We start from the raw sequence: 27,901 nt of genomic DNA on the forward strand, positions 1-27,901 counted from the left end.
ACTCTAGTCTCTACACAGCTACCAGAGTGATCCTAAAAGGTGAGTCAGATGCTTCATTCCTAATCGAAACCCTCTCAAGTAGAGAAAGAAAAAGATCATTTATCCTATTTTTCCTCAAGATCCTTCCTCATCAGGTCATTACAAAAATAAAGCATAACAACAGATATTTTGTGCCTCTTGATGTGATGAATAGGAAGTACCACATCACTGAAGAATTCTGCCCATGCCTCGGCATCAAATCAAACATGAATCTAACCAAGCCTCTGGATCTAACTATCAGTCTACTGGAAACAGAGGTGACAGAGGATCATTCTATAGAACTTCGTAGGGAGGCACTCAGCATCATGTTAGGACCCTGATTTAAGCAAACCAACTTACAATGTATATTTTACTCAACTGGGGAGATCTGAATACTGACTACATATTTGATGATATTAAGGAGCTACTATCATTTTTTAGGTGTGATAATAGTATTGTGGTTACGTTAACTTTTAAAAAGGACCTTATCACTTAGAGGCAAATAATGAAGTATTTACAGATGAAATAAAATGACATGTGGGACTTGCTTAAAAATCCTCTGGGTCAGGGGGCAGGCCAGATGAAGCAAGACTGGTCAAGTGCTGATAGCTTGAAAACCTGGGTGGTGACACTTCACTATACCATCCTCTATACTCTTACATATGGGTGAAAGCTTCTATAGTGAAAACATTCTAAATAATTTATGGTAGCTTTCTATTCTGCTTTGGATGATTTCTAAGACCCTTCATGGTCTCACCTTCTGCAAAGCTTGTCTCCTATCACTTTTCCAGAGGTTTCCTTCGTTCCAGCCACACTGGCCTTCTTGCACTTCCCTGACCTGTTCCCAGACACATTTCTGCCACAGGACCTTTGTAATTGCTGTTCCCATCCTCAGGCAAGTATCTTTCCTCAGATATGGCTTCATTTAGTTCCCTGCTCAGATGTTACCTCAACAGAAAAGTCTTCCCTGACCTTCCTACTGAAAGGAAACAACCCCCATTCTCCATCACTCTCTGTTCTGTAGCATGTCAATACCTGACGTTATTGATGCTTGTTTGTTTGTTTGTTTGTTTGCTTGTTTATTCATTGTGGAACATAAGCTCCATGAAGGCCAAGCCTGTTCTATTCTCCGTTGGATCCCAGCTCATAGATCTGGGCCTGGCACAGGGTGTGTGAAATAATATTCATTTTAATATCTCTATTGGAATACTAAACTACCAAGAGTTCTTTATAAAGAGAATGCCTAAGATGCTCATTGGCTGTATTATAAAAACTCTGAAGATATGAAACAAAATGGGGAGACATACTCTTCTTACACATTTCTTAGACATCTTTCTCTTGGTTGAAATGACAAGAAGAAAGTTAACATCTAATACATTCCCAGTATGAAGAAATATTTGAGCTCGCTTTTTACATGCTTTGCTTTTCACATCTGCAGGCCATCCTCAAGTTGAAAAAAATAACTCATATTTTCTTGAGTTGAACTTACTTATCTCACTTGGCAAATATTTACTGCAAACTTCCTATATGTTAGGCCCTGTGCTCGGCACTGAGGTTAGAGGGACAACCCAGAGAGAACTAGGGAGGGTGAATTCCAGGCAGGAAGCAAACTAAACTCTTATCATTATTTCTCTCAACAAAAATGGTTGATTGCAGAAAATTTTATGATATCTATACTTTAATTCAAAATGCTAGCAATATAATTCATTATTGTGGTATACCTACATAACAAAATATGTTAATGTTTTTCTGCTCTTCTTGGGCCATGATTTTCAAATTTCATAGCAACAAATCAAGAAAACTATCTTGACAACAAGTTAGATGTTTTCACAAAACAGAGCTGGAGCAATAAAATTGCATCACTTCATTTTTTCTTCAAACTACTGCTGCTGTTTCCACATGCTGACACTATTATAAACAGATACTTTCTTAAGTCCAAGGAAGTACCTGGTTCTGCTTTTCTGCTCAAGTTTAATTTTTTAGATTTCTTTTAATGTTAAAAGTACAAATTTAAGAGGCCAAGAAAAATGCCAGGCTCCAGAATTTTATAGTGTTACAATAACATTGACTATTATATTTCTGCTGTCCATGACATGTACACTTGGATTATTAGATAAGTAACATATCCAATCTTTCAAGTCTGTGTGAGAAGAGATAAGGAAAGCTAAAGAGAATTTGCTGCACCTGTTATCTGGGTATTTGGCATCCTTAACAAGTTAAATCTCCAGGAAGCTAGATTAATAGATGACAGGAAAAAATGTAAATCTGTATTATCATCTTCGACATGCTAATAAACATGGGTGCCGAAAATCCAATTGAAAGAGAACTGGCTTATTAAACTGTGGCATGCTGCAATTTACATATCTTACCCTCCAGATGTGAGGAGGGTAAATGTGAACAGTGTGTGTTCAGATCAGCAGGAGATAAGAAGGAAAAATACGTACATTGGCTATCAATTTGGCCGACTGGAGAAAAAAAGTGACACAGTGACTTTTATTCTTCCTAAAATGAATCTGGCTCTAGCTACTCCTCTGATACATTCCGGAGCAGCACTAAAAGCAACACAACTAAACCTAGCTGTTCATTCTGTGTACATTCTTGCTGGTTTTCCAACAGGAAGAGTGAATACAGATGCTGACTGGAAAAATCTATTGGCATGGGGCCCTGCTGATGGTGCAAGGGTGGCAGGATCTTTGCAGAAAAGGGGGACCAAAACTAGCAACAGAGGAGCATCTCCAAATACCCACCATCAGTCTTAGACAGTCAGCAAAAGGAGAAATCACTATGTCCTTAGAAAAACAAATTAGGCCAAATATTTTATAGTTTAGAGTCCAATCCAACACAAAATCCTAAGGTATCCAAAAGTGGATAAATTTCTCAGAGGTAGCCATTCTACTCACTCTATGTCTCCTCATACGTGCATGTACTTTTTGATAACTTTCAAATACTTAGAAGAAGAAACAGGAAAACAACATTTAACTTATTTTTTTTTACATTAGGTCTTTCCCAATGGACCATAGGCAATGTTAGTGAAATGGAATGGTAAGAGGGAATAAAAAACTATGAGTAAGATAAGCAGCCACAAAGTATAGCCAAATAATAATCCTCAGTGGGAATGTTAGCATTTCATAGTTATAAAGTAAATACAAACTTACCTAAAATAAATTTCAATTAATTATTTGCTGTACAGATAAGCAGTAATAAAATTTCTCTCCTTTGCTTTTAGGTTTTGATTTAGGAAAATTTGAAACATTTACCAAGAAAACAGAACAATACAACAAATCCCATGGACTTATCACCCAGATTCAATAATCATTAACATTTTGTCATTGTGGCTTTATACCTCCATCCATTCCTCCTTCTATTGTTATTATTATATTTTATAGTTTTTAAGGTAAAATATAGATATATTAGAAAATATAAATACATTTAATATATGAATTCATCCATATAACCCACACACTTATCATAACACAGAAAATCCCACCTCTTCAGAAAGTTCTGTGTATCCCTTTCTCAGCCAGACTAGCTGCAGATAGAATAATACTTAACCAACAGAAGACATTTTCTCCAGCACAGAAAAAAACTGAGGGAAGCCAACACCTCAAATCCAACAAGCTTTGTAGTTCAAGCTGCACAAAAGCTTATTATAATCAGCTTCTCACAGAAATGACAGTGTAGGAAATTGACACCCAAATTAAATCCAAGTACCATTCTCTTCACAGATAGTATCCAGAGCTAGAGCTTTGAGAAAAAACAAGGACTTCAATAGCATATAATAAAAAGCACTACTTCTGGAGCTCTTTATCTTTTTTGTTTATTTCAATGGTGCCTCAAACAAAATTAAAGGCTCAGAAACACAACCCAAGAAATAAATAGTAACACACAAAGTAGAAAAATAATTAACAGTAGCATTATAATGCAATTTCTAACCATGTACTACAGTGATAGATGCTTGGCAGACCTTTAAATTCTCTACCCTGCTCTCCAGAAAAGGAGAAACAGTAGCAGTAGCAGCAGGAATACTGGTAATGACATTTATAGCAGCTAGTAAGTATTAGTGATGGAGAAGCAGGTTTTCAAAGCTTGTTCTGTCTCCATTACGCTCTTTTGATTCTAACCATAATGGCACAATACAGATAAGCACATACATTATTAATATTATATATAAACCTCACATTATGTTATGCCTATTTAAGCCTTATTTTTTGTTCTCGCTTCTTCAGTCATGCTGGTAAAACCCTTTTCCCCCTCTCCACAAGTTTCCACTTTGGCCCTTAGAGAGGAAAACTCAACCCACAATTTCACACTCTTGGAGAAGGGCTGGGGAGAAGCCTCCACCCTCAGTCCCCCTGAGCTGGTCTTTCCTTCCAGGAGGAACTGGAGTTGACACAACTGAGGAGAGCCTGATAATGGGCTAGATTTTCTGCAGCTGTGGTGATGCTGAGGGGACAGGGCCTCTTTTTGAACTCAGGCTCTTTCTAGTCTACCTGTGTACCAACAAGGGTCAGCAAACAAGGCAGGTCTCTGCTCTCAGCTCTAGCTTCTCTACTCATGCTGGGGTGCAGCTACTGGGTAGGTCAGCCCTTCACTGAAGACTGGTCCTCAGTCCTGGCCACCTTCTCTGCCATTAATGAGACTGATACTGTGATCAGTATTTGGATCTTGTGTCTCTTTCCTAAACTAGTTAGCATCGGGGAGGAGGGATGTAACTAACCAGGATCCCAAACTTCCAAGAAGCCATAATCTTCATTCTTTGTCTCAGCTCATTGCTTCTGGAGCACATCTCTTCCTTTTTGGTGTCTCTCTAGCCTGTAGTCCAACATAAATATGCTGAGGTAGGTGCCCGGGGAGCATCCAGAAGGATTACCCCTCTTTACACTCTGGCTACTTGCAGCTCATATAAGCCCTCCTCACTGTTTGACAATTCATTCCTCATTCTTAGCAGTGCTCCATACCCATCCTCTCACCCATCCTCACCACTTCTCTACCACCACCACAGCCAGCAGTAACACCATCAATGCCATCAACAACAACACTACCACCACCCAAACCAACATCACTACCACCAGTACCACAAACAATACCCCTGACGCCACCACCATCAATATCAACAACTGCAAACTGCTAGTGATAAGCACCCAACCAATTTCTCACCAGAACTCACGTTACCTTGTTCTCCTCTGGAGTGAAGAGGATTCGGAATATGGATGGCACTCCTGGAGCTACTTTGTGGCTAATATCTTTGGGGCTGATTACTTTAAAGTAAGGTGAACTTTCCTCAACAACTTTTACCATCCTTGGAATCTGCAAGAAAAACACACAGTGAGGTGGCACTGTACACGTTAAAGCAGAAGAAAACAGGAAAGGCTTTGTAGTTAAATACGAACTCTCCATTTACTACTTACTAATCCTGCAACTTTGGTTAGGTCTGACCTTCAGTTTCCTCAACTATAAAAGGAGATGCCTCACACAAAGTAAGCACTCAGTATACTTTAGTTTCAATTTTTACTAACATTATTATTATTACCCAATTTAATTGTATTGCAAACCTTTATTTTATTATTTAAATGTGACTATCTTCAAAGACTAAGTGCTTAATCCTGAAACCGCCCCCTCACCGTGGAGTTACTGGACCTCCCAACATCTGAAAACTGCTCTGGGAGACAAGATCACACTTACTGCTCTCTTGCTATGGACCATCCACTGAATGTGATGTGCCATGTAATCCTCGCAATAACCTTGGACTTTCATTACGACTTATTCTACAGATGAGGAAACAGACACTTGCCCTAAGTGCTGCAGCTTTACCAAGCAATGGCGTTCAGAATCAAGTTCTGGCCGACCTCCACCTCCCCTCCCTGTAGGATTGTTCTGAGTAAAGACCACTGTGAAGCAAGAACGTGGAGGGCGGTGCAGTATCCCCAGGCCTGACTCAGAGCAGCTTCAAACAGTTTCATCCTTTTAAAGTCTTATTCCTCTGCTCTGCCTGCCTTGCCCAGAGCAGGTATTGCTATCTCAGAGAGCCCAAACCATCAAAGAAATGTAGTCATGAGGAGAATGGGGGTGATCAGGGTTGGAGGTTCTAGGAACACAGGAAAGGGGGAGGATTGTTTTTTTAAAGACTTCAAGGGAGCAGAAGAAAGTTAACTATAGTTAAGTATGTCTTAGAAATCTCAGGTGAAAATGAGGAAAAAAACTCCTATAACCTCTCAAATCTGAAACCCAGATGAGGAAGGGAAGAAGAAACACTGAGAGAATTCAGACAGATCATAAGATTAGAGAGTGAGGATGTAAGGAAGAGATGTGTGCAAATATGAGAGCAATAGAATTGGCTTTGCTGGTAAGGGAAACACGCAGTGGCATTTACAATGTATTGAATGATGCTATGTAAGCTTGCTGGGAATACTTATAACAAGAACATAACTGTGGGTTAAAAACTAATAAGGAAAACAACAGCAGCAGCAACAACAACAACAACAACAACAACAATAATGCTTTAATGCTTACTAGGTGACAGGCACTGAGCAGCATACTTTACATCCATTATCTCATTTAATATCCCAAGCAACCTACTGAAATGGATGCTTAGAGAAGTGAAGTGACTTGCTCAAGCTCTGCAGCTGGGAGAGAGCTCACCTGGAATCTGAACCCAGATTAGTCTGACTCTGGAGTCTGGGTGCTTATAATTGTATCCCAAGTAGAATTGTGTTGTGGCTTGTAGAGTGTTCATGACTTACCTTCAACTTGTGTGTTTGAGAGAGAGAGAAAGAAATAATAATCAAACGGTCTCTGTCTTTTGCATTTCATGACAGTGAGGAAGCAAATAAAAGGTGGAAGACATAGAAAGTATTTTTCAGTGTCCCAAATTTATTTCAGTAGTTCCTTATGTGTCCATGAACTAGGAAGTAGGAAGCAGGAAGCAGGCTACATCAGCTACCTAGGACCAGGGTTCTGGGAATAACTCACTCGAGAACAAACCTGCATCATCTACAGTATCTGTCTGCTTGTTAGTAGCTGGACTTTCTTTCGATGAGGACCTTCCTTTCCTCATATCCAATCCTCGAGCAGCATCTTACCAAGAGGTGTGGGGTTATCTACAAAAACCAAGTGCCCTTTGGTAGATAAGACTTACACATGCCTCTTATCCTTGACTTGTTCATATACATTCATGACAATCATTTCTTCTTTATGATGAGGGAGGAGTAGCCAAAGTACCCTTCAGACTAGCTCCTCTCTGCCTTTAATAGCCTAAAAAAAACTTGAACAAGAGTCAAAAAGTAATGGAGAAAGGGAAAAATAGAACTGGAATTGAGAAACTAATTTGGATGGCAGCCCCACATGAAAAGAGAGAGACCTATTGTCTATGTAGTGTATCTCTTCTTGATGTGTAGGAGCAGAATCCTGCACACCTCAGGTTCTTTTTCTTCTCTCTGCCTACCATTTAGCTTCTGCCCGATGAGTTTCTCTTGCTAACACTGCTGTAGTAAAGAATTAAACGTACAATTTTCTTCAACATTTGACTTTCCTGTCACTAAATCACCCCACTGATCTCTGAAAGGCATCACTGATTCTTTCAATGAGCTACTATACTGAATATAACTTCAAGTCTTCCCATTTGCCTTGGATACTTGCATAGTCTTCACTTATTTTCCTTTCTTATAGCTAGAATTTTTTGTCTCAACATTCTAAGACTCCTATAAGTATTTCGACTTGCCCTTACACCTGACATTTAGCATCTCTCTGATGTCTTCCTCCCTATCTGATTATTTTCACACTTACCTGTGCTTCATGCTACCCTTCTGCATTATTCTTTCTATCCTTATTGTTACATGTCAAGGAAATCTCCAGGCATCTAATATCTTTTCTTGAAATAAACCCTAATTTATCTCTGAAGAAAAAGGTGTAAGGATGGAAAAGAAATCTTCAGTTGCAACCACAAAGAGACAGGGTATAGACAGTGGTAGAAGCCATCCAAAACATTCTGTAGACAAAACCAAAAGGCTATCTGAGGTAGAAGGAAGGAGACAGAAAAGAGAAAAAGGAATCTCCATTTTTTTGAAGTTTAAAAAAAAACAATTTGAAGAATTAATTGCATTGGCTCAAAAACTGCAATTCATGTGAGTAGAGTTTACACCTTCAACTTGGGGAAACAGTGGCTCTAATGTGGAATATGTAAACTTGAATAGTAATCACCCTGTCTTAAATGAAAACCTAGCCCAAATGGTGACTCATGAGAACTTCATGACACTCATCTAGCCAATCCTTTATTCAACAAAATGTTAGTGCCCACGTGGGGAGTTTACCATATATTGGTGCTGCCCTGGGACTGAGCAACAAACCAATCAACATAGTCTTGTCTTCATTTAGCCTATAGTTAAAAGGCATGTTTTCATCTATTTTCCTAGGTTTACCAAGTTAAAGAATACAGCTAAGATCCTACAGGATTTCATTTTATTTAATCCCTTCTTATATATCCATGAAAGATATAGCCACCCAGCAAACATACTCACTGTGTCATTGTTCCTCAGCACCAGTGGAACTTCATAGACTTCACAGGGAGTGTAGTTCTGAAATACTATTTCTGATGGGAAGGGCTGGAATAATGCCTGATCTAGATCAATTCCTGGAAACTGAAGTTGAAAGAATAAATTAATCTTATAGTCACACAGTGGCAGAAATGACTAGGGAAGAAAAGAAAATACTACATCAACCTATGAATATTAATACTAAGAACATAGGAAACACTCAAAAAGGGGTAAGTAATAAAAACACTGTTACAATTAGTAAGATTATTGTCATTAACTTCTTTAATGAATGTAGTTTTGGTCCTCAGTTTAAAAAAATAGGCTAATTAGAACACCAACTCAAATCTTCTGTTTCCAGTAATGGTGAATAAGATAATTTGAACCAATTCCCCTGTGAGAATAAGAGAAAAGGCTGTACCAATAAATAACCTGCTTGGAGGCCCTGAGGGGCTAACAAGATAGTATGACCTAATGTTGAAATAGCATTTTCTCAAGCTAGTAGCTTATGTAGTATCCAACAGGTTTGGAGTATTGCCATGTATTCCTTAAAAATTTAGACTATCCCATGATGCCCTGTGAGTTCATGGTTGCATGAACTTGGCACCTTGGCACACAATTTGGAAACTGAAGATGTAAGTACCCATTTCCATAATTTAGAAGAACAATGGCAAACATAAAAAACAAATTAAAACCCAAACAAATGAAAAAAATGACATAACAAAAACAATACTAGAAAGTAATGAAATATGAAGTAACTATACCATAGAATCAACAAATCCAAAAGTTGAGTCTCTAAAAACTAATAAAAATAATAAAATACCTAGTGAGCCTGATCAAGATAACAAGACAGAAGGTTTAAAGAGCCAATTATAAAGAATGAAAAAAGGAGCATTACTACAGAACCCAAACTAAGTAAAAAGATAATAGATGTGAAAATTTAGATTAAAAGTACAAATTCCTAGAAAAATACAAATTATCAAAACTAGCACAGTAAGAAATAGAAAATATGAAGTGTTCTTTAATGATTAGAGAAATTGAATCTGTAAAGCAAAAGCCTTTCATAGAGAAAATGCTGCCCAAGTACCTCTACTAGCAAATTCTAGCAACTCAACTGAAATATTATAGAAACTTCCTCAAAGGAGAGAAAAACAAAAAATTAAATATGTCCCAACTCAAGTGATGATGTTGTTAGCATAGCTTTCATATACCTGAGAAGGACAGTAGGAGACAGGAAAATTATAGGTCAAACTTATGCATGAACCATAGCTCCAAAGCAGAAAAGGAACAAAACATTAGCAAACTGAAACCTACAATATATAAAAAAGATACTACATTATGACCAAGTTGAGTTTATCTCAGAAATTTAAGATTGTTTTAACATTAGAAATTTTCATCAAGAAGAAACAAAATTGTCATTTTCCTGAGAAGAAAAAAATTATTTAGAAAATTCAAAATAATCTGTAGATAAATTAGAATAAGTGACTTATCAAAAGTCACTGAATACAAGGTCAACATAAAAAATTAATTATATTTCTATATGCTATCGATGAACATTTAGAAAGTGAAATTTATAGATAATACCATTTAAAATAGCATCCCAAGACATAAAATACACAGGAATAAATCCAAAGAAAGATGTGTAAGACCTTTATCTGGAAAAACTACAAAACATTATTGAGAGAAATTAAAGAAGATCTACACTGAACCACTGACAATTGCGTGGAAAACACACAAATATGCATATTTATGGGAAGCAGACATCATTTAGGCAGGCTAGAATGAATCATAAGAATTCCTACAGTCAGAACTCTAGGGAGAAGAAAAAGCCAACACAACTCAATCACTTCCTCCCTTCCTCTCATTTCCCTTCCAAATAAACACACATATACCATCTTCTTTCATAAAAAGCTGCATTTAGCATCATAGAGAATTCCAGCTGGTCTGAGACACTAACCATCCTGGCCTCAACATTAACTACTTACAAACAGCAATTCCAAGAAGAATTCCCTTCTTTCTTTCAAAGATGAGTGGTAATAATAATCATAATGACAAGTCAAGACAAGATCTATACAAAAACACTCAAGAAAAAAAAAGAAGAAGAAGAAGCAAAGAAAACGGCAAATATTCACCAGAAAAGCATTGCCATGAAGCAATGAAAATCTTAACTACACCATTTTACCATAAAAAACTCAAAGAACATAATGGAAAAAATCAGAGAGCACAAAGCAAATATTCAAGAATGCAGGGAAGATTAAGCAATCAAAAGAGATGAAAAATTCATGTTTTCATTCAGTAAATACTAATTGAGTTTCCAATATTTTCCATTCCTTGAGCATGCAGTAGTGAAAAATGCCAACAAAGCCTCTGTCTTATGAAGCTGAAATTCTTGGGGAAACGGATTAAAAAAAAAAAAGAAATACATAATATGAGGTGGGGTAGTAATAAGGCTATGAGGAAAACTAAAGCCAGACAAGGAGACGGAGGGAATGGGTATCTCAAGGAATCTTTCTGATGGGTAGTCATGGGATGGCCTCTCTGAGGAAATGACATCTATGCAGAGATCTGAAGCAAGTCATGCAAAGGTCTGAGAGAATAGCATTCCAGTTAGAAGGAATAACAAGCAAAAAGGCCCTTGGGTGGGAATTATCTTTGAGTGTGTGAAGAGCAGCTAGAGGGGAGCATAGTTAGAGGAGAATGAGCTGGGGAGAAGTGGAGGGGGAAAATCTATGAGAAGGGCAGGGTCAGATGATGCAGGACCTTATAACTATAAGGATGATCAGAGGCTACTAGGTAGTTTTAAACATGGGAGCAACAGGTTCTGATTTACATTTTATAAAACCACTCTTACTTCTTGGTGGAGAATTGATATTTGGGTGATGAGATGCAAACAGGGAGGCTATTTCAATAGTCTAAGATGATGGTGGGTTGAACTGGGATGGTGGTGGAGGTGGTGAGAAGTCGTTTGATTAAAGATATTTGTGCAAGTACAGTTGTAGCTGGATTTCACAGAAGACATGGGAAAAACAGAGGCATCAGCAATAACTCCAAGGTCTTTGGCCTGAGAAAATAGATAAGTGGGGGTATTATAAGTTGGAGGGAGGAAAGACAAAAGAGGAAAGAATACACCTTTAGGGAAGAAATGTAATGCAAAAATTCAATCTTAAAAATTTTAAGTCTGAGCTACCAATCATACATTGAACTGAACATACATTCCAGAGTTCAGGGGCTAGCCCACAGCAGGAGAGATAATTATAAAAATAATCATGAAAAAGGTGAAATTTAAAGCCTCATTCCTAGAATGTATCATCTAAGAAGTGAATTCAGAAAAGAAAGCCAAAGACCAGGTATTGGGGAGCTCCAATGTTTAGTGCTCAGGAAGAGGAGAAAGGTCCCCCCCAAAAAACAACCAGTGAAGTGTGAAGAAAGCCAAAGGTGATATCTGAGACATAAGTAAACAAAAAGCTACCAAAAAAAAAAAAAAAAAAAAGACAGTAACTAATGTAAAATGCTGTGAGCAACCCAAAGTGTGATGAACTGGTCAAGCTTAAGAATGAATTGTTTGTATTGTTTGTTTTCTGAGGGGAGGTAATTAGGTTTCTTCTTGGAGGAGGTACTGGGGATTGAACCCAGGACCTCTTGAGTGCTGAGCATGCACTCTACCACTTGAGTTATACACTTCCCCGTTAAGAATGAATTAGAGAAACACAAACACACACACACACACACACACACACACACACACACAGACACAACTCAAAATAAGGGATACAGAGGATAGCTGATGAATGTAATTACAATGAAATGACAATGAACAGAAAGTTAAAAATGGATTAGAGATGATATATAAGATGTAGAAGCACAAAGAAGATCCAACATGTTCACAAATTATATTTCTAAAGAAAAGAAGCAAAAATGGCATGAACATCTGATAATTCAAAAAAAAACTTTCTAGAAATATAATAAGGGTGGTGTAGTAGTATCTCAGGAAAAATTTAGTCACATCCTAATAAAATTACTGGACATCAAATAAGAATAAGCAATCTTTGGGCATACAGGATAAAAGATAAAAGCATCTCGAGTGGGGAAAATAAATCTGGCTTCATACTTCTGCATGCTGTCATTTAAAGCCAGAAAGTAGTGAAGAAAATGCCTACAAAGCTCATGTGGGGAAAATGTGTGACTCAGGCATTTTATATTAAACAAATCTGCAGTTTACTTATAAAGGCAGCAGGCAAATACTGTTAAACATATAAAATCAAAGAAATATAGTTTCCATACACTCTTCTTGGGGAAATCAGAAGAGGAAGACTCTTACCCAAATAAGAGACAAATGAAACTCCGGAAAATAAAGTACAATTAACCAACTGAGTTAAGAGAAGAAATAGGTGAGAGGAGATGTGGTATATGAATTTCCTCATCCTGCACAGCAAGAGTCAAAACTCTCAAAACACACACACAAGCAGTACACACAGAACAGAACACATGGTCTGGCCTTAGTTATATTCTGGGAAAGGAGCAAACAGCCTTTAATTAGGACAAATTAGCTTTGCGAAAAGCTGTGTTTGTTCCTTGCCCTCAAAGTTAGAAGGTGGTTATGGGGAAGAGCAGAAACAATTAATAACGCAGGCTAGCAGTGCTCAGAAGAAGAGCAAATATTATGCATATCTTAGAAAGGGGAGGCAATGGTGTGGCATGAACAGCAAAAGAGCCTGGGGGACTCATTTCTCATGTGGAAAATCACTCTGAGAAACCCTCAGGAATAGCTGGGAAACCTTCAACGATAATATGTGCATAAAAAGTGAAGCACGTAATACAAGAAATTAATTAAAAAGTAGGGAAAAAAGACCTTATTTTGTAATCATATGCCCCTAACTCCTGAAATATATGCTTTATGTTAGAATACAGAAGCATATCAAAATAGCTATTCTTTAGAAACTAAAAGGATATATGTGTTATTGGAAATGAGCCAAAACAAACATGCCTATTTTGATGAACAATTCCTCCTTCTTCCTTTCTAGTGATGGACAGCTCAGGTAAGGAAGAATTTCTTGTATTAGGAAGACAACCTAATCAGGCTGGGCTAATTCTTAGAATTACTTCTTATCTTTAAACAATAGTGTCCAGAAGTAGCTAAGGAAGAAATGAGACTAGTCAAAAGTTATTTGTACTCTGTAATTCTTTTCATATCAAGTTATAGCTAAAAAGATCAACAGAAGTAGAAAAAGAATGTATAAAAGAAATCCAATAAGGGATTAGTAAGCCCAGAATTAATAAGTATTGCTTAGTTCCAGTTGTTCTAAAATATTTACATTATTCCAGGGCCTACTTTATACATAAGTATGAGAGAGAGCAGCTACCTTCTGATGTGTTGTTTCCCCCATATCTAGAAGTTCAATGATCCGTGGTCGGCACATCATATGTGTATTAGCCAGTCTCTGCTCTGTGGTGAGGGTCATTTCCTTCAGGAACTCCGAGGGTGTCAGCTAGAATTTAAAACAACAGCAGCCAAGGATTCATGAATGGAAATACTGAAAAAGTGTTTTCATAAGTGCCAGTAATGAATAATTTGTGTTTGCAGCTTTCAGGATAATTCTGGAATTCCACTAAGTTCCCTTATAAAATATTTAAAATAACTAAATAATACAAACAAAGTACCTATGCACTTCTGAGCTCTCTGCACCATAATTTGAAATGACATGTGGTTGCTGTTTCCTTATGATTTTGAAGGATTCACACAAAAGAACTTGGGGTGGGGGAGAAGGGGGTCAAGAAATAGCATGAGAACATGTCCAAAGAGCTTAACATTTATGCTCAGAAGAGCACAAAACTCTAGGTTTCTAAAATCACTCATAGGCTTCAGAGCTAAGGAGTTTGCAATACTTCTATTTACTTCTAGTTACAATGTGCAAGTAAAGCTTTTAGGTGTTTATCATGTTATATCAGGTTAAAGGGAAATCTTATAAAATGTAAAGGATTAGGGAAGTGTGTTTACACTGCTTAGGAATGAGTTTGAAGTTTTCAGAAATCACAAGAGTGCATGTAGACCTCGTTTTCAAAGAGCTCTAAGCCAACTTTCAGATCCAGCAGCCAGTCATATCCACATACTCAAATTTAAGAATGTAAAACGCTTTAACACTTTCTAATGTTATGAAGGAAAAAAATGTAACCTATCAATTAAATAAAATCATTGAAATAACCTAGCAAAGGCTTACTGAAGACCAATCACTATTAATTCTGCAATGTTATGGATGTTCTGGAATGTTCACTACTTTATATGCAAAGAGACCGAGATAATTGGCAGCAACATAATGCTTCAGTATGTGCCAAGACTTTTTAAAACATTCAGGGGTATATAATTTAGCTGATTCATTCTGCCTTGGGTTAAAATCAATGCTGTTCGGATTCCCTACAAAATTAATTTCTGGGATTGAGCCCATTTAAATGAAGGCATATTTCTAATATAGCTTCCAACTTGGTTTTTTTAAGATTGGTCTTTTGGATTGGAACACAGATTAGAATACTAAAATGTTAATAGGTATCAGCTGTGTTGTGATTTAAGTTAAAAATAACAAGCTCTTAAAAGCAAAAAGTATGGATTACTTTAAATATGAAACAATAACACCACAAAAGAAAATGATGATAGATTTTATTTTTCTAATTCGCACATAACTAGAGACTAGTTTTTAAAATGCAGTGAATACACTTTAACACTCTAAATTGTTATTGATATTTTCTACAGCAAGTAGTTTATAATTCAATTCTCACCAAATCAGAATAATTCATTAAAAATATTAATATTTTCTATCTTATAGGATATTCTAAAATCACACATTTCCCCTAGATATGATATAGTCATTATTTTAATGCTCTATGCTCTACAATTATACAAAGATAACTCTTGCCAATCAACAGAGAATTGATTATTTATGTTACACCTATGAAATTCTCATACTTGACTGTTTTTGAACTGCATAAATGATAGTATCTTAGGGTTCAAGCTAATATTTAGAAAACCTTAATAATTTGCTTGCATAGTCTTATTTCAACTTAACTCAAGCAATTCAAGCCTCTACTTTGACATATGTGACTGCAAAAGCTTCTCAGGCTTTAAAAGGTGCATTTGCTCTGCAGCAAGCTACTATGTTAACTAAATTGATATTATCAGCCAATAATTCTTTGTTTGATATTCTGAGAATGCCAAGTAGCAACTGTCATTCTCCTGAAAAGACTGCAGTAAGTATTTTACTCTGAAATTCTCTGATACATTACCATTCTATTTACTTCTTCTTCTGTAACCACCTTTGGATTCAGGGGTGGCAAAATCTTGCTTTGGAATCCTTTAAGCATTCTTACTAACCCCATCTGAACAGCCCCCGTGGACTCCCCAAGTCTTCTAGTTGTCATTTTTAGTTATTTCCTTTGTTAACCTAAGAGTGAAAAAAAAATATTAGAACAAATACAGTTAATTCCTGAATACAGGTTACTTTTTAAAAAGCTTTTTCAAATACAAGAAGGTTTAGAAAATATTGATCTTCAAAAATACATCAAATGCTTGAAACAAATGCCTTAACTAAAGGAATCTATTCCATTAGCCAGTCTAGATTTAGCCTTATCCCAAAGTCTAGGACCCGTTTTAGACAAACCAAGTGATTTTGGACTAAGCTCATGGAAGACTTCAAAACACAAGATGTTCCTACATCTTGGCACTTTTAGCCTCCCCAGATAAACAAATAAAAACTGCTCAATAAATACACTTCATCGTTGCTTATTTGACGATTGTCTCTGATGACACCCTTCAAACAGAGTAAATATAAGGCTTCAGGCCTTCACAGCTGGGCAGAGAATTGAAAAATGCAGCATGAGATGATATGGGGGAAAAGTTTCTGAAAAATTTTTGAAGTTGATAGTCATAAATAAGGCATTTAACAGCAGCCTAATCCCTCTAAATCAAAGAAATATGTCACTTCCCCTTTGCATATCTTTCTTATACTTCTAGCAGGACACTTGCAACTATGGGGGTCCATTTATGACTAAGTAGGGATTTCTATTTTAAGTAATAGCAGGCAAGGTTGTCCAACCCTGTACAAAAAAATAAAAACACTTGAAACAATGCTAAATAAAAAACTTTAAAATCATGAGAAATTCACAGGATGGTAAGGTACCGCCAGACCAAAATGGAAGGGAAACCTGTGCATAAAGGAAAATAGATCTGAATGAAAATGAATAAGGTACACTGAAATGAAGCAGTAAAACACCCAAAGAAATCAATATGAGATTTTAAAAAAGGAAAAAAGATCACAGAAAAAAAATGACTGAAATGGAAGACAAAGAAGTTCTAACATGCTATAATTAGAGCACATAAAGAAGAAAAATAAAGTACTGGAGGGGAACTAATATTTAAAATTATAATCTAAGAAAATTTTCCAGAAAAAAAAAAACATAATCAAGAGGGACCAGTAGGTATCCAAGAAAAGTGACCCAAAACGATCAACTCTGAGTCATATCTTAGAAGAACTATTAGACTTAAAGGATTTTTAAAACTCCTAGTAGCCGCCAAGGAAAAGTTGAGTTAATGTACAAGGGCAAAAGATTTAGATGCCATTGGACTTTCTAAAAGCAACCTATGAAATGGGAAAACAGAAGAGCAACATTTTCTAAAAACTTTAAAAAGCATGAGCCAAGATTTTATAAACAGCCAAGCTCTCCTTTAATCATCAATGCTGCAGAAAAGGAGTTTTGAACATGCAAAAGCCCAGAGAATATTATAAACATATTCCCTTCCTGAAGAATATACTAGAGGACGGGCTTCATCCAACCAAAATGTAACTGGGGAACTTCAGCAAAAATACTGTGGATGAGCATTTCATATATTTAATTACAGAGCTAAGATTAAAATGAAATTGAGGACATGAGGGAAAAACAGAACTTAAATGTTATATTTTCCAAAAAAGTAGAAAGAATGAAATTTTACATGAAAAGAAATAAAAAAGAAAGAAGGCTGAAAAGTGGAATAAGATTATTAACAACTGTGTGTTAGGTAGGTGTCAAACTGTTTAACCAGACGGAATAAAGGAAGATTAAGGGGAAATGGCGGACAGCCCTCATGGTAGCAGTCAATGATATCTGTTTCCAACCATTCATGTGTTTATATAATCCTCTCCTCTTGAGTATGAGCTGTACTTAGGTATTCTAACAAATATAATACAGCACAAATGATGGATGTCACCACTGAGGTTAGCTATAAAGAGACTTGGTTCCATCTTGGGCACTGTCTGGCTCTCTCTCGGATCAGTTGCCACATTGTAGGGACACTCAGGAAACCTAGAGAGAGGCTCATGTGGTGGGGAACGAAGGCCTGCCAGCAATGACATGAGTGAGCTTGGCAGTGGATCTTCTGAGGCCTGCCAACAACCATGTGAATGAAGGCAGAGTTGCCAGCCCCAGTTGAGCCTTGAAATGACTGTAGTCTGGGCCAACAGCTTGACTGGAGATGCATGATAGACCCTAAGTAGGAGGTACCAGCTAAGCCTTACATAGATTCCTAACCTACAGAAACTGAGAAAACAGATATTCATTGTTTTAAACTATTAATTTGGGGATAATTTGTTATACAGCAATAGATAAAAATATAGGCACTATAAAGGGTTTTTATACAAACAGAATTGCTGAATATGAAGATAAACCTTCCAAAATACTAAAAGAAATTTTAGAAAAAGCAAAGAAGACATACTAAATATAGAAAGACAAACAATAAATTATATACAATACATATAATTTTTACAATATAAAATAATATAGGAAGTATGAGGTCATAAACATGGTGAAGTAGGTAGTTGTCAACCTCAGTTTTCTGCACAAAAAGACCAATCAGCAATTGTCCATAGACAAGACACCTTTGTGAGAATCCCAAAACCTGGGATGAGACTGAAGTATCCCCTAGGATCAAAGAGACATGAAAAAACTTGAAAAACATTTTGTTAAGTAAAATAAGCCAGTCACAAAAAAACACATATTGTATGAGTCCATTCACATGAAGTGTCCAGTGGTTGCTTAGGGCTAGGAGGAATGAAGGAATGCAGAGGGGGTGGGGTGAAAACTAAAAGGTATGGGATTTCTTTTTCAGATGATGAAAATGTTTTTAAAATTGGACAGAGGTGCCGGATGGCAGAGTAGATAGACTCACAGCTCGCTTTCTTCCACAAATACACCAAGAATTCTATCTACAAACCCACTGAATCACACAGAGCACCTACTGAACTCTGGCAGAGTATGTCTCACTTCGAAATACAGGAGGATTCTCACAAAATCCAGTAAGAGAAAAAAAAGAAAAAAGAAAGAAAAAAGAAAGAAAAAAGAAAAAAATCAGTGCGGGACTGGTCCTGCAGGAAAGGACTGGCAAAGGAAGAAAGGCTGAGGGTGCTCAGACACCCCTTCTCCAACCAGGAGGTCAGTAAGGACAGAAGCAGAGCTTCTGACGCTCAGAGGAGGAAGTGGCAGCTGCTTGGCAGACAGAACTAAGATAAACTTGCACAGAGGGTCCCTGCGATCTCAATCAGCAAGAACAAGCTGGGACTGGCTGCTGGAGATTGGTGAGAAGCCCGGGGAGAGGGCCGGGGCCCACTGCAGCCTCAGGGGACTGGAGGGTGGTGTGAGCTCTGGCTGGGGGTGTGTGTGGAACAGAACTGCTTGGGATCCCCATAAAAAAGAACCACTGCTGGTGTGCATGGTGGGGAGGGGCACAACACAGCCGCACCATAGCCCATCTCTACTTGGCTCCATTGTTGATGTGTTCTCATGAGAAGAGAGGTGGGCCTCTACTGCGCAGAGGCAGGGCTAAAAGCTTAATCCATACTCAGCAGCCCTGCAACTTCATAGGTGGGACAGAGATTTGTTTACAGCTCCAGGCAGAGAGCTCTCTCTGGACCCTTTGTGGACCTGTACCTCTGGGACAAATAGGCAGTGAGCAGAGTTCTGGCACACAGTGGGGGCGAGCATGGTCATTTACAACAGATTGGCATATCGTACTGTACACAGAGAGGGGTCTGGGGTCTGCGCTCACCCTGTGGTGCACCGCAGATTCAGGTGTGTGACTGCACGCTCACTATAGCAGGTCCTAGCGCCTGACATTGGTGGATCTACACTAGTAGTTCCTGGGGCCCAGAACCTGTGGGACACCAGAATAGGTGGCCGACATTCCCACAGCTAAGGTGGGGACAAAGGCAACATCAACAAAGAGTACTTTTTAAGTCCACATAATATGTGACAACACCACAAAGGGCACTTCCCAGTGGACATCTCCTGCGGAGGTATACTCAGCAACTCTTCTTCCCATCTGAAGCACTCCAATCCTGCCTACCACACACCACAGCTCAGAAACGGGTCTAGAATCCTCTATTCCAGCAAAAGGGAAGCAGACTTGGCCCCTGTCAAGGCTGTGACAACCACAGAACAAAAAAGGAGGTCCTGCTCAACAACAACAATCAGGGCAGGCTCTGATCACCACAACACCAACCACTCCCCCAATAAAAGGGATAACAGCCAACACATATGGAAGAAAGATGTGGCAACCATCCATTCTAAGACCAGCCCTTGCAGCAAAGCTATTAGACACACACAGTCTACACAGAAATGCTCCCACTTTAAATAAAAACAAACAAACAAAATATAAAACAGCCCTTCAAGACCGCAATAGATAACCGATACTCCTAAATCCATACAGCCAGAGAAATGTAAGTAAAATGAAGAAGCAGAGGAACCACTCCCAATTAAAAGAACAAGAGAAGTCCCCTGAAAGAATGAACAATGAGATAGACCTCAACAGTCTACCAGATTATGACTTCAAAAAGGGTGGAGATAAAAGCACTGAAGGAAATAAGAGAGACTATGAATAGAGAGAGAATACTATAAAAAGGAAATAGAAACTATAAAGAGGAGTTAATTAAAAACAGAAAACTCAATGGCTGAGATAAGAGCCAAGCTAAAGGCAGACAACAGCAGACAGATAATGTAGAGGAATGAATAAGTGACTTAGAAGACAGGATACCAGAAGTCACCCAGTCAGAACAGCAGACAGAAAAGCAAGTAAAAACCAATGAAAGCAATAAAAGGGACCTATGGGAAAATATACAGCATAACAACCTACACATAATAGGGGTCCCAGAAGGAAAAGAAAAAGAGAATTGAAAAGGTATTTGAAGAAATCATGACTGAAAACTTTCCAAACCTAAAGAAGGAAACAGCTATCCAAGTACAGGAAGCACAGAGGGTCCCAAACAAGAAGAACCCAAACAGACCTACACCAATACATATTATAATTAAGATAGCCAAAGTTAATGATAAAGAAATGATTCTAAAGACAGCAAAAGAAAAACAAGGAGTTAGTTACAAGGGAATCCCCATAAGGCTTTCAGCTGACTTCTCTACACAAACACTGCTGGTCAGAAGTGAGTGGCAAGATTTATTCAAAGTCCTCAATGAGAAAAAGCTGCAACCTATGATACTCTATCCAGCAAGATTATCCTTTAAAGTAGAAGGAGAGATAAAGAATTTCACAGACAAGCAAAAACTAAAAGAATTCAGCAATACTACACCTATCCTAAAAGAAATATTGAAAGATCTACTCTAAATAGAAAAGAAGCAGGAAAATATAGAAATGAGAAAACCGTAATTGGAAATGCGAAAAATGCAATGAGTTGCAAGAGAATAAACATGATGATGTGAAAAAACTTTAAAAGGACATCAAAATCATAAAAGGTAGGAGAGGGGAGTAAGAAAATATAGATTTCTCTCCCTTTTTTTTCTTTTTTTTTTTTCCTTTATTCTTTTTAGGATGTGTTTGAGCCTACATGACTACAAGACTAAAGCAAAAAGATACAGTAATGAGTTAACATACTTGGAAAACAGGGTAACCACAAATCAAAAGCATACAATAGAGTCACAAAAACCAAAAAGAAACCAAGCTAATACAAAAGAAATTTATCAAACCAGAAAAATATCATATATCATTTATATGTGGAATCTAAAAAAAAAAAAAGACAAACTTATTTATAAAACAGAAACAGACCCAGACATAGAAAACAAACTCATGGTTACAAGGAGGGGAAGAAGGTGGGAAGGGATAAACTGGGAGTTCCTGATTTGCAGATACTAACTAATATATACAAAATAAATAAACAACAAACTCTTACTGTATAGCAGAGGAAAATATATTGAATATCTTGTAGTAACTTATGGTGAAAAAGAATATGTTCATGTATGACTGAAGCATTATGCTGTACACCAGAAATTGATACAACATTGTAAACTGACTATATACTTCGGTAAAAAGATATATTTAAAAAATTGACTGTTTGTGAATATACTAAAAACTGTTGGATTGTACATACACTTTAAATGGGTGAATTATATGGTGAACTGAATGTGAATTATATCTCAGTAAAGTTGCTAAAAATATATTTTAAAACATTTGAAAAAATTAATTCTTAGAAGTTGAAAACTGAAAAAAATGAACTTTGCCATATATCAAGTTTGTGCCATAACCATAAAGAGAAAACAATTATTCCAACAGATCTTAAAAGACAGTTTTTGACTATATCTCTCTAATGGATAGCAGTCTTATTATTGGTCATAATATTAGTAAAATATTATAAAACAGGTAGCTACCTCAATATTGTTAGGAATCAAGCATTTCAGCATTTAAAATAGTACAGAAAAAAAAAGGTTTTTTTAACTTTTTTTATTGAGTTACAGTCATTTTAAAATGTTGTGTCAAATTCCAGTGTAGAGCACAATTTTTCAGTTATACATGAACATACATATATTCATTGGCACATTTTTTTCACTGTGAGCTACCACAAGATCTTGTATATATTTCCCTGTGCTATACAGTATAATCTTGTTTATCTATTCTGCATATGCCTGTCAGTATCTAGAAATTTTGAAATCCCAGTCTATCCCTTCCCATCCCCCGCCCCCTTGGCAACCACAAGTTTGCAGTCTATATCTGAGTCTGTTTCTGTTTTGTATTTATGTTCCTTTTTTTTTTTTTTTTAAGATTCCACATATAAGCGATCTCATATATCTTTCTTTCTCTTTCTGGCTTATTTCACTTAGAATGACATTCTCCAGGAGCATCCAGTTGCTGCAAATGGCATTATGCTGTCATTTTTATGGCTGAATAGTATTCCATTGTATAAATATACCACTGCTTCTTTATCCAGTCACCTGTTGATGGACATTTAGGCTGTTTCCATGTTTTGGCTGTTGTAAAGAGTGCTGCTATGAACATTGGGGTGCAGGTGTCATCCTGAAGTAGATTTCCTTCTGGATACAAGCCCAGGAGTGGGATTCCTGGGTCATATGGTAAGTCTATTCCTAGTCTTTTGAGGAATCTCCATACTGTTTTCCACAGTGGCTGCACCAAACTGCATTCCCACCAGCAGTGTAGGAGGGTTCCCCTTTCTCCACAGCCTCTCCAGCATTTGTCATTTGTGGATTTTTGAATGATGGGCATTCTGACTGGTGTGAGGTGATACCTCATCATAGTTTTGATTTGTATTTCTCTGATAATTAGTGATATTGAGCATTTTTTCATGTGCCTATTGATCATTTGTATTTCTTCCTTGGAGAATTGCTTGTTTAGGTCTTCTGCCCATTTTTGGATTGGGTTGTTTATTTTTTTCTTATTAAGTCGTATGAGCTGCCTATATATTCTGGAGATCAAGCCTTTGTCGGTTTCATTTACAAAAATTTTCTCCCATTCCATAGGTTGTCATTTTGTTTACTTATGGTCTCCTTTGATGTGCAGAAGCAGAATGTAGCTTCTTGCCGGTAGGGACCATGTGTGATTGGCACATAAAAGGGGCTCAGTTAATATTTGTTGAATTGAACTGAATATTAAATTGCATTCATTAAAAGAGAATTTTCACTAGACAAAAACATTTCTCAGAATAACTATTTACCTCTTGTTCCTTAATTTAAATGTCAACCTCCAGCTCCTAGTGTTTCCACGTAACAGTCTAGCTAAACAAGTGTTCAGTATGTATGAAACAGTATCTTCTTTTAGAAAAAAAGAGGAAGAATGTAATCTCAGATAACTCAGGAGAACCTAGCTTGGGGATCTCTGACGAGGATACAGTCAAAGATGGTAGAAAGGGTTGCAATCATCTGAAGGCCTGTCTAGGGCTAGAAAATCCACTTCCAAGATGGCCCAGTCACACAGCTAGCAAGTTGCTCCTGGCTGTTGGTGGGAGGCCTCAGTTCCTCTCCCATGGGCCTCTCAACAGGGCTACATGAATGTCCGCATGGCATGATGACTGGCAACTTCCAGAGCAAGCAGTCCAAGAGGCCGGGGAGAAGCTGCAATGTCCTTTGTGGCCCAGAAGTCACACACCATCGTTTATGCAAGATCTGTTAGGCACACAGATCAGTCCTATTCAATGTGAGAAAGGCCACACAAGGACATAAATACCAGGAAATTAGGATCACTGGGAGCCATCTTGGAAGCCAATAACCACATACACCTCATACGTTTATTATGAGGATTAAATTAGATAATATTTGTAAAGTACTTCACTTTGCACAATACCTGGCATATAACTGTTCTTAGTGTTATTAGCAGAATATTTGGTTAAAAAAACTGAAAAGATGGAAATTCCATTCAATTATACCTCACTTGCTGGAAATAAATAAGAGTGTATGAAACTAACCGTTCCCATGTCTTCAAGTTCTGCTACTGCTAAAGTGAGTGCAGGGAAATTATACTCTAGGATGTTGATAAATATTTCTTTACTTCATTTTAGCAGGAAAATATCAAAGAAAAAATTAGGAAAAACACTCAAGTAAATGCAACATGGCTTTTGTCAGTGAGGGATTCTCCAGGCACTCAGAGTAAAAGGATTAATTTTCATATAATCCTGCTGCTTCTTTTTGTTTTCTACTGTTTCTAAAGCTGTTATGCTCCTTGGTTTTCTATTTGTTTTATCTCTTTTAAATTGGATTAATTCAGATTTCATAGGTTTCACATTGGTCTCTGCTCTCTTCCCCTTGAAATATTTCCTGAAAACAACCTGTCTCTGCAGAATGTGTTACTTATTATATCTGAGGTACATAGAAGAGAGACAAATTTTAGAAAGAATTCTCTTATTTGACCGCAGCTGAAAAAAAAATGAAGATGTATTTTGTATTTTGTTCTGGTCACCAATCCCAACGTGCATGTGTGTTTGTGTGTGTGGCAGGGGAAGGGGATCTTCCCCTACACCAACCAGCAATTTATCTACATGGAGATAGCATCAAATTCCGCAGGTTAAGTATTCAGTCCCAGGAGACTGCCCTCACACTTCAAACACAAGTTGCAAGCCCAGGTTGCTAGCTGTGCTTCTGATCCACTGGTTGTAAATCAAAGGTTCCCAAGGCCCCATCCTCAGATTCAATTAATTTGCTAGAGTGGCTCCCAGAACTCAGAGAAACATTTTATTCACTAGATTATTGGTTTATTACAAAAGGATATAACTCGGCAATAGCCAGATGGAAGCGATGCACAGGGAAAGGTACGGGGAAGGGGCACAGATTCCATGTCCTCTCCAGGGACACCACTCTCCCCAGATATCCATGTATGTATTCACCAACCCAGAAGCTCTCTGAACCTTTGGGATTTCATGGAGGCTTCATTACATAGGCAAGAGTGATTAAATTACGGACCATCCTCAATTGAGTCAACCTCCAGCCCCTTTCCCCTAGTGGGCGGCGAGGGGAGGACTGCAAGCTCCAACCCTCTAATTACACTGTTAGTTCTCCTGACAACCAGCACCCCCATCCTTAGATGGGGCCCAAAGTCACCTCACTAACAACAGAAAATATCTTTATCCCTCATGTCACTTAGGAAATTTCAAGGGTTTTAGGAGCTCTGTGCCAGAACTAGGGGCAAAAACAAATATATATATAATTTTAATATGTATTATTTATTTAATTATTATTTAATATGTATAAGAAATATATATATATTTCTTATTTTAAATCACAACATCACAACATATACAGTGAAAACTATTTTTCCTAGAATTCAAATTAGAAAAAGAACTGCTTCTCCATAGGCAAATATCAGGTGGTGGAAGCTTGTTCAAATCATAGAAGCTTCCAGGCCAGATACAGGCAGGGAAAAATTCAAAGAGCCAACTGCAAGCCATTTAGGAAGAAGGTGAGGACTGGAAAAGAGAGAGTCACACCTGCAGAAAGTGATTATTACTATTTTTGAGCAGCAATTCACATAATTTCATGACTCATACCAAGAATCTATAAGTATTAATGGTTCCAAAATAGATTACTTTTCTCACATGGGAATTCAATTATTTCTCAATTTAATAAATAGAGTATCTACTATGTGCAAAGCACTGTATTAGTTAATTACAAGTAAAATCATATTGTTTTTGAAGAATGAAGATGAAAATGAGAAATATGTCTACTAGCTTATGGAAATAAACCCCCAGAAATCTAACTGGATTTTGACTTTGACTTTGCATATCTGCCCACATTCAGTCTTTGTCACATCTCTGAGTGAAAAGCATTGCTGCAATTTGATTGAACATGTGATAGATAAACTTTACTTTTAGTTTCACTGAGGTGGATAAAAGATAAAATGATATGGTCTTTTAAAAGATTTTATGGTGAAATATTACATGCACATAGAATTGTCATCAAAATGTACAGCTGAAATGAATTATCACCAAGTGAACATCTGTGTAATGATCACCCAAGAAACACAACACGGCCAGTGCCCACAGAGGCTCCTTGAATCCCCTCTCAATCACTAAGCCCTCTCTCCCCACTAAAGGTAAACACTGTCCTCACTTTTATAGAAATCACTTCCTTGATTTTCTTTTACAACTTAAGCGTGTATCTCTATAGTTTTGCCTGGCTTTTAATATTTGGAACAATGGAATCACACAGTATGTAATATTTTATGTCTGGCTTCTTTTGCGCTATTTTATATATATATATATATAGTTGCATTTAGCTGTAGTCTATTCATTTTCATTTAAGTATAACAGTTCACTGTTTGAATATACAATTATTTATTAATCCAGGTTAACTATAGGTTAACACTTGGGTGGTTTCCAGTTGGAGGCTATCATGAATAACGTGGCTATGAACATTCCTCTATATATGTCTGTGCATAAGGACCAGCAGAGTATATATCTAGGACTACAACTGCTGGATCATAGGATATGCGTATCTTAAACTACGGTAGGTAATGCTAAATAGTTTTCCAAAGTTGTGCCTATTCTTCCTCCCACCAGCTGACATCTGGTTGTCCCTCAAACTTGCTATCACTTAGATTAACAACCTAAATTTTAGCTATCTGGTGGGTGTGTCATGAGAGCTCATTGTATTATTTTGCATTTCCCTGATTACTAATGAGACTGAGTAACTTTTCCCATGTTTACTGGTCATTTGGATATGCCTTTTTGTGAAATGCCTTGTGAAGTGTTCAATTCTCTTGCCTTTTTTCTATTGGGTTGTCTTTCTTATTGATTGTGGAAGTCCTTTTGGAGGCAAGCCCTGTATCAATTACATGTTCCTGCAAATGTCTTTGCCCAATCTGTGGCTTGTTTTTCCATTTCATGTGGCTTCATGGGCTGACTTCCTGTTCATCCCTGCTCCTTCAAGGCAGCCTTTTGAGGTCCAAACCGAAAGAGAAAGGGTTCCCTCTAACCTTGCAGACCCTGGTTACCAAACCCTGTTGCATTAGCCCACCCTCTGAAGACAGCCCATCCTCTTAGTCTCTCAGCTTCTTCCTTGGAATTTGCATGTGCTCTCAGAGGCACCAAGTGTGGGGCTCACTTCCACAGGTTGCTGTTCCCCCTGGACCTGGCCTGAAAGCTCTTCACCATTTGTTAGCCTTCGAGTGCCATGAAGCAGGCCTTTGATTATAATCCATCCAGTTTTTCTGGTTGCCCTCAGGAGGGTGGACCTGCATTACCTAGCCTACCATTCCTACAAACAGAAATCCTCATTTACTGAGTGTAGATGGTATAAGGGGGAAAAAACCCTAACCCATGCCTAAAGAAATCTCCAATTAGTCCACTTTTTTGAAAATCTGAAGACAAAATGCAAAATGAAACAATACAAATAGTGCCTAGGACTAGTAGAAGTCTGCTTAGAGTACTGCTTAGATGTCTGAAATTACCCGGATAATCCATTCATGCCACTAATCCAAGATAGACAAAGCTGATGTCTTGACATTTTGATTGTTTCATTTTGGGTATCAGGTTGAGATACAATTACTGTTAGCTGAGATGGATCCTTAGTGTATTAAACACCAAAGAGCTACTTGCAGAACTGTAATGGCCAAAAGCAAA

At 37.5% G+C, this 27,901-nt stretch overlaps 1 protein-coding gene across 6 annotated transcripts in view; it reads right to left on the reverse strand.

Moving 5' to 3' along the window:
* Nucleotides 1–27,901, reverse strand: part of HYDIN (HYDIN axonemal central pair apparatus protein) — a 381,838-nt gene that overhangs the window by 289,719 nt on the left and 64,218 nt on the right. For all 6 annotated transcript variants that reach the window (XM_074370458.1, XM_074370459.1, XM_074370460.1 and 3 more), the window contains exons 3-6: nt 15,816–15,973; nt 13,904–14,029; nt 8,532–8,651; nt 5,191–5,325 (exon numbers count right to left, since the gene is read on the reverse strand). In XM_074370458.1, coding sequence (XP_074226559.1) covers nt 5,191–5,325; nt 8,532–8,651; nt 13,904–14,029; nt 15,816–15,950 — 516 coding nt within the window. In that variant the 5' untranslated portion in view covers nt 15,951–15,973. The remainder of the gene's footprint in view (nt 1–5,190; nt 5,326–8,531; nt 8,652–13,903; nt 14,030–15,815; nt 15,974–27,901) is intronic.

This window comes from Camelus bactrianus, chromosome 9 (genome assembly GCF_048773025.1).
Source record: "Camelus bactrianus isolate YW-2024 breed Bactrian camel chromosome 9, ASM4877302v1, whole genome shotgun sequence".
In the NCBI taxonomy this organism is placed as follows: domain Eukaryota; kingdom Metazoa; phylum Chordata; class Mammalia; order Artiodactyla; family Camelidae; genus Camelus; species Camelus bactrianus.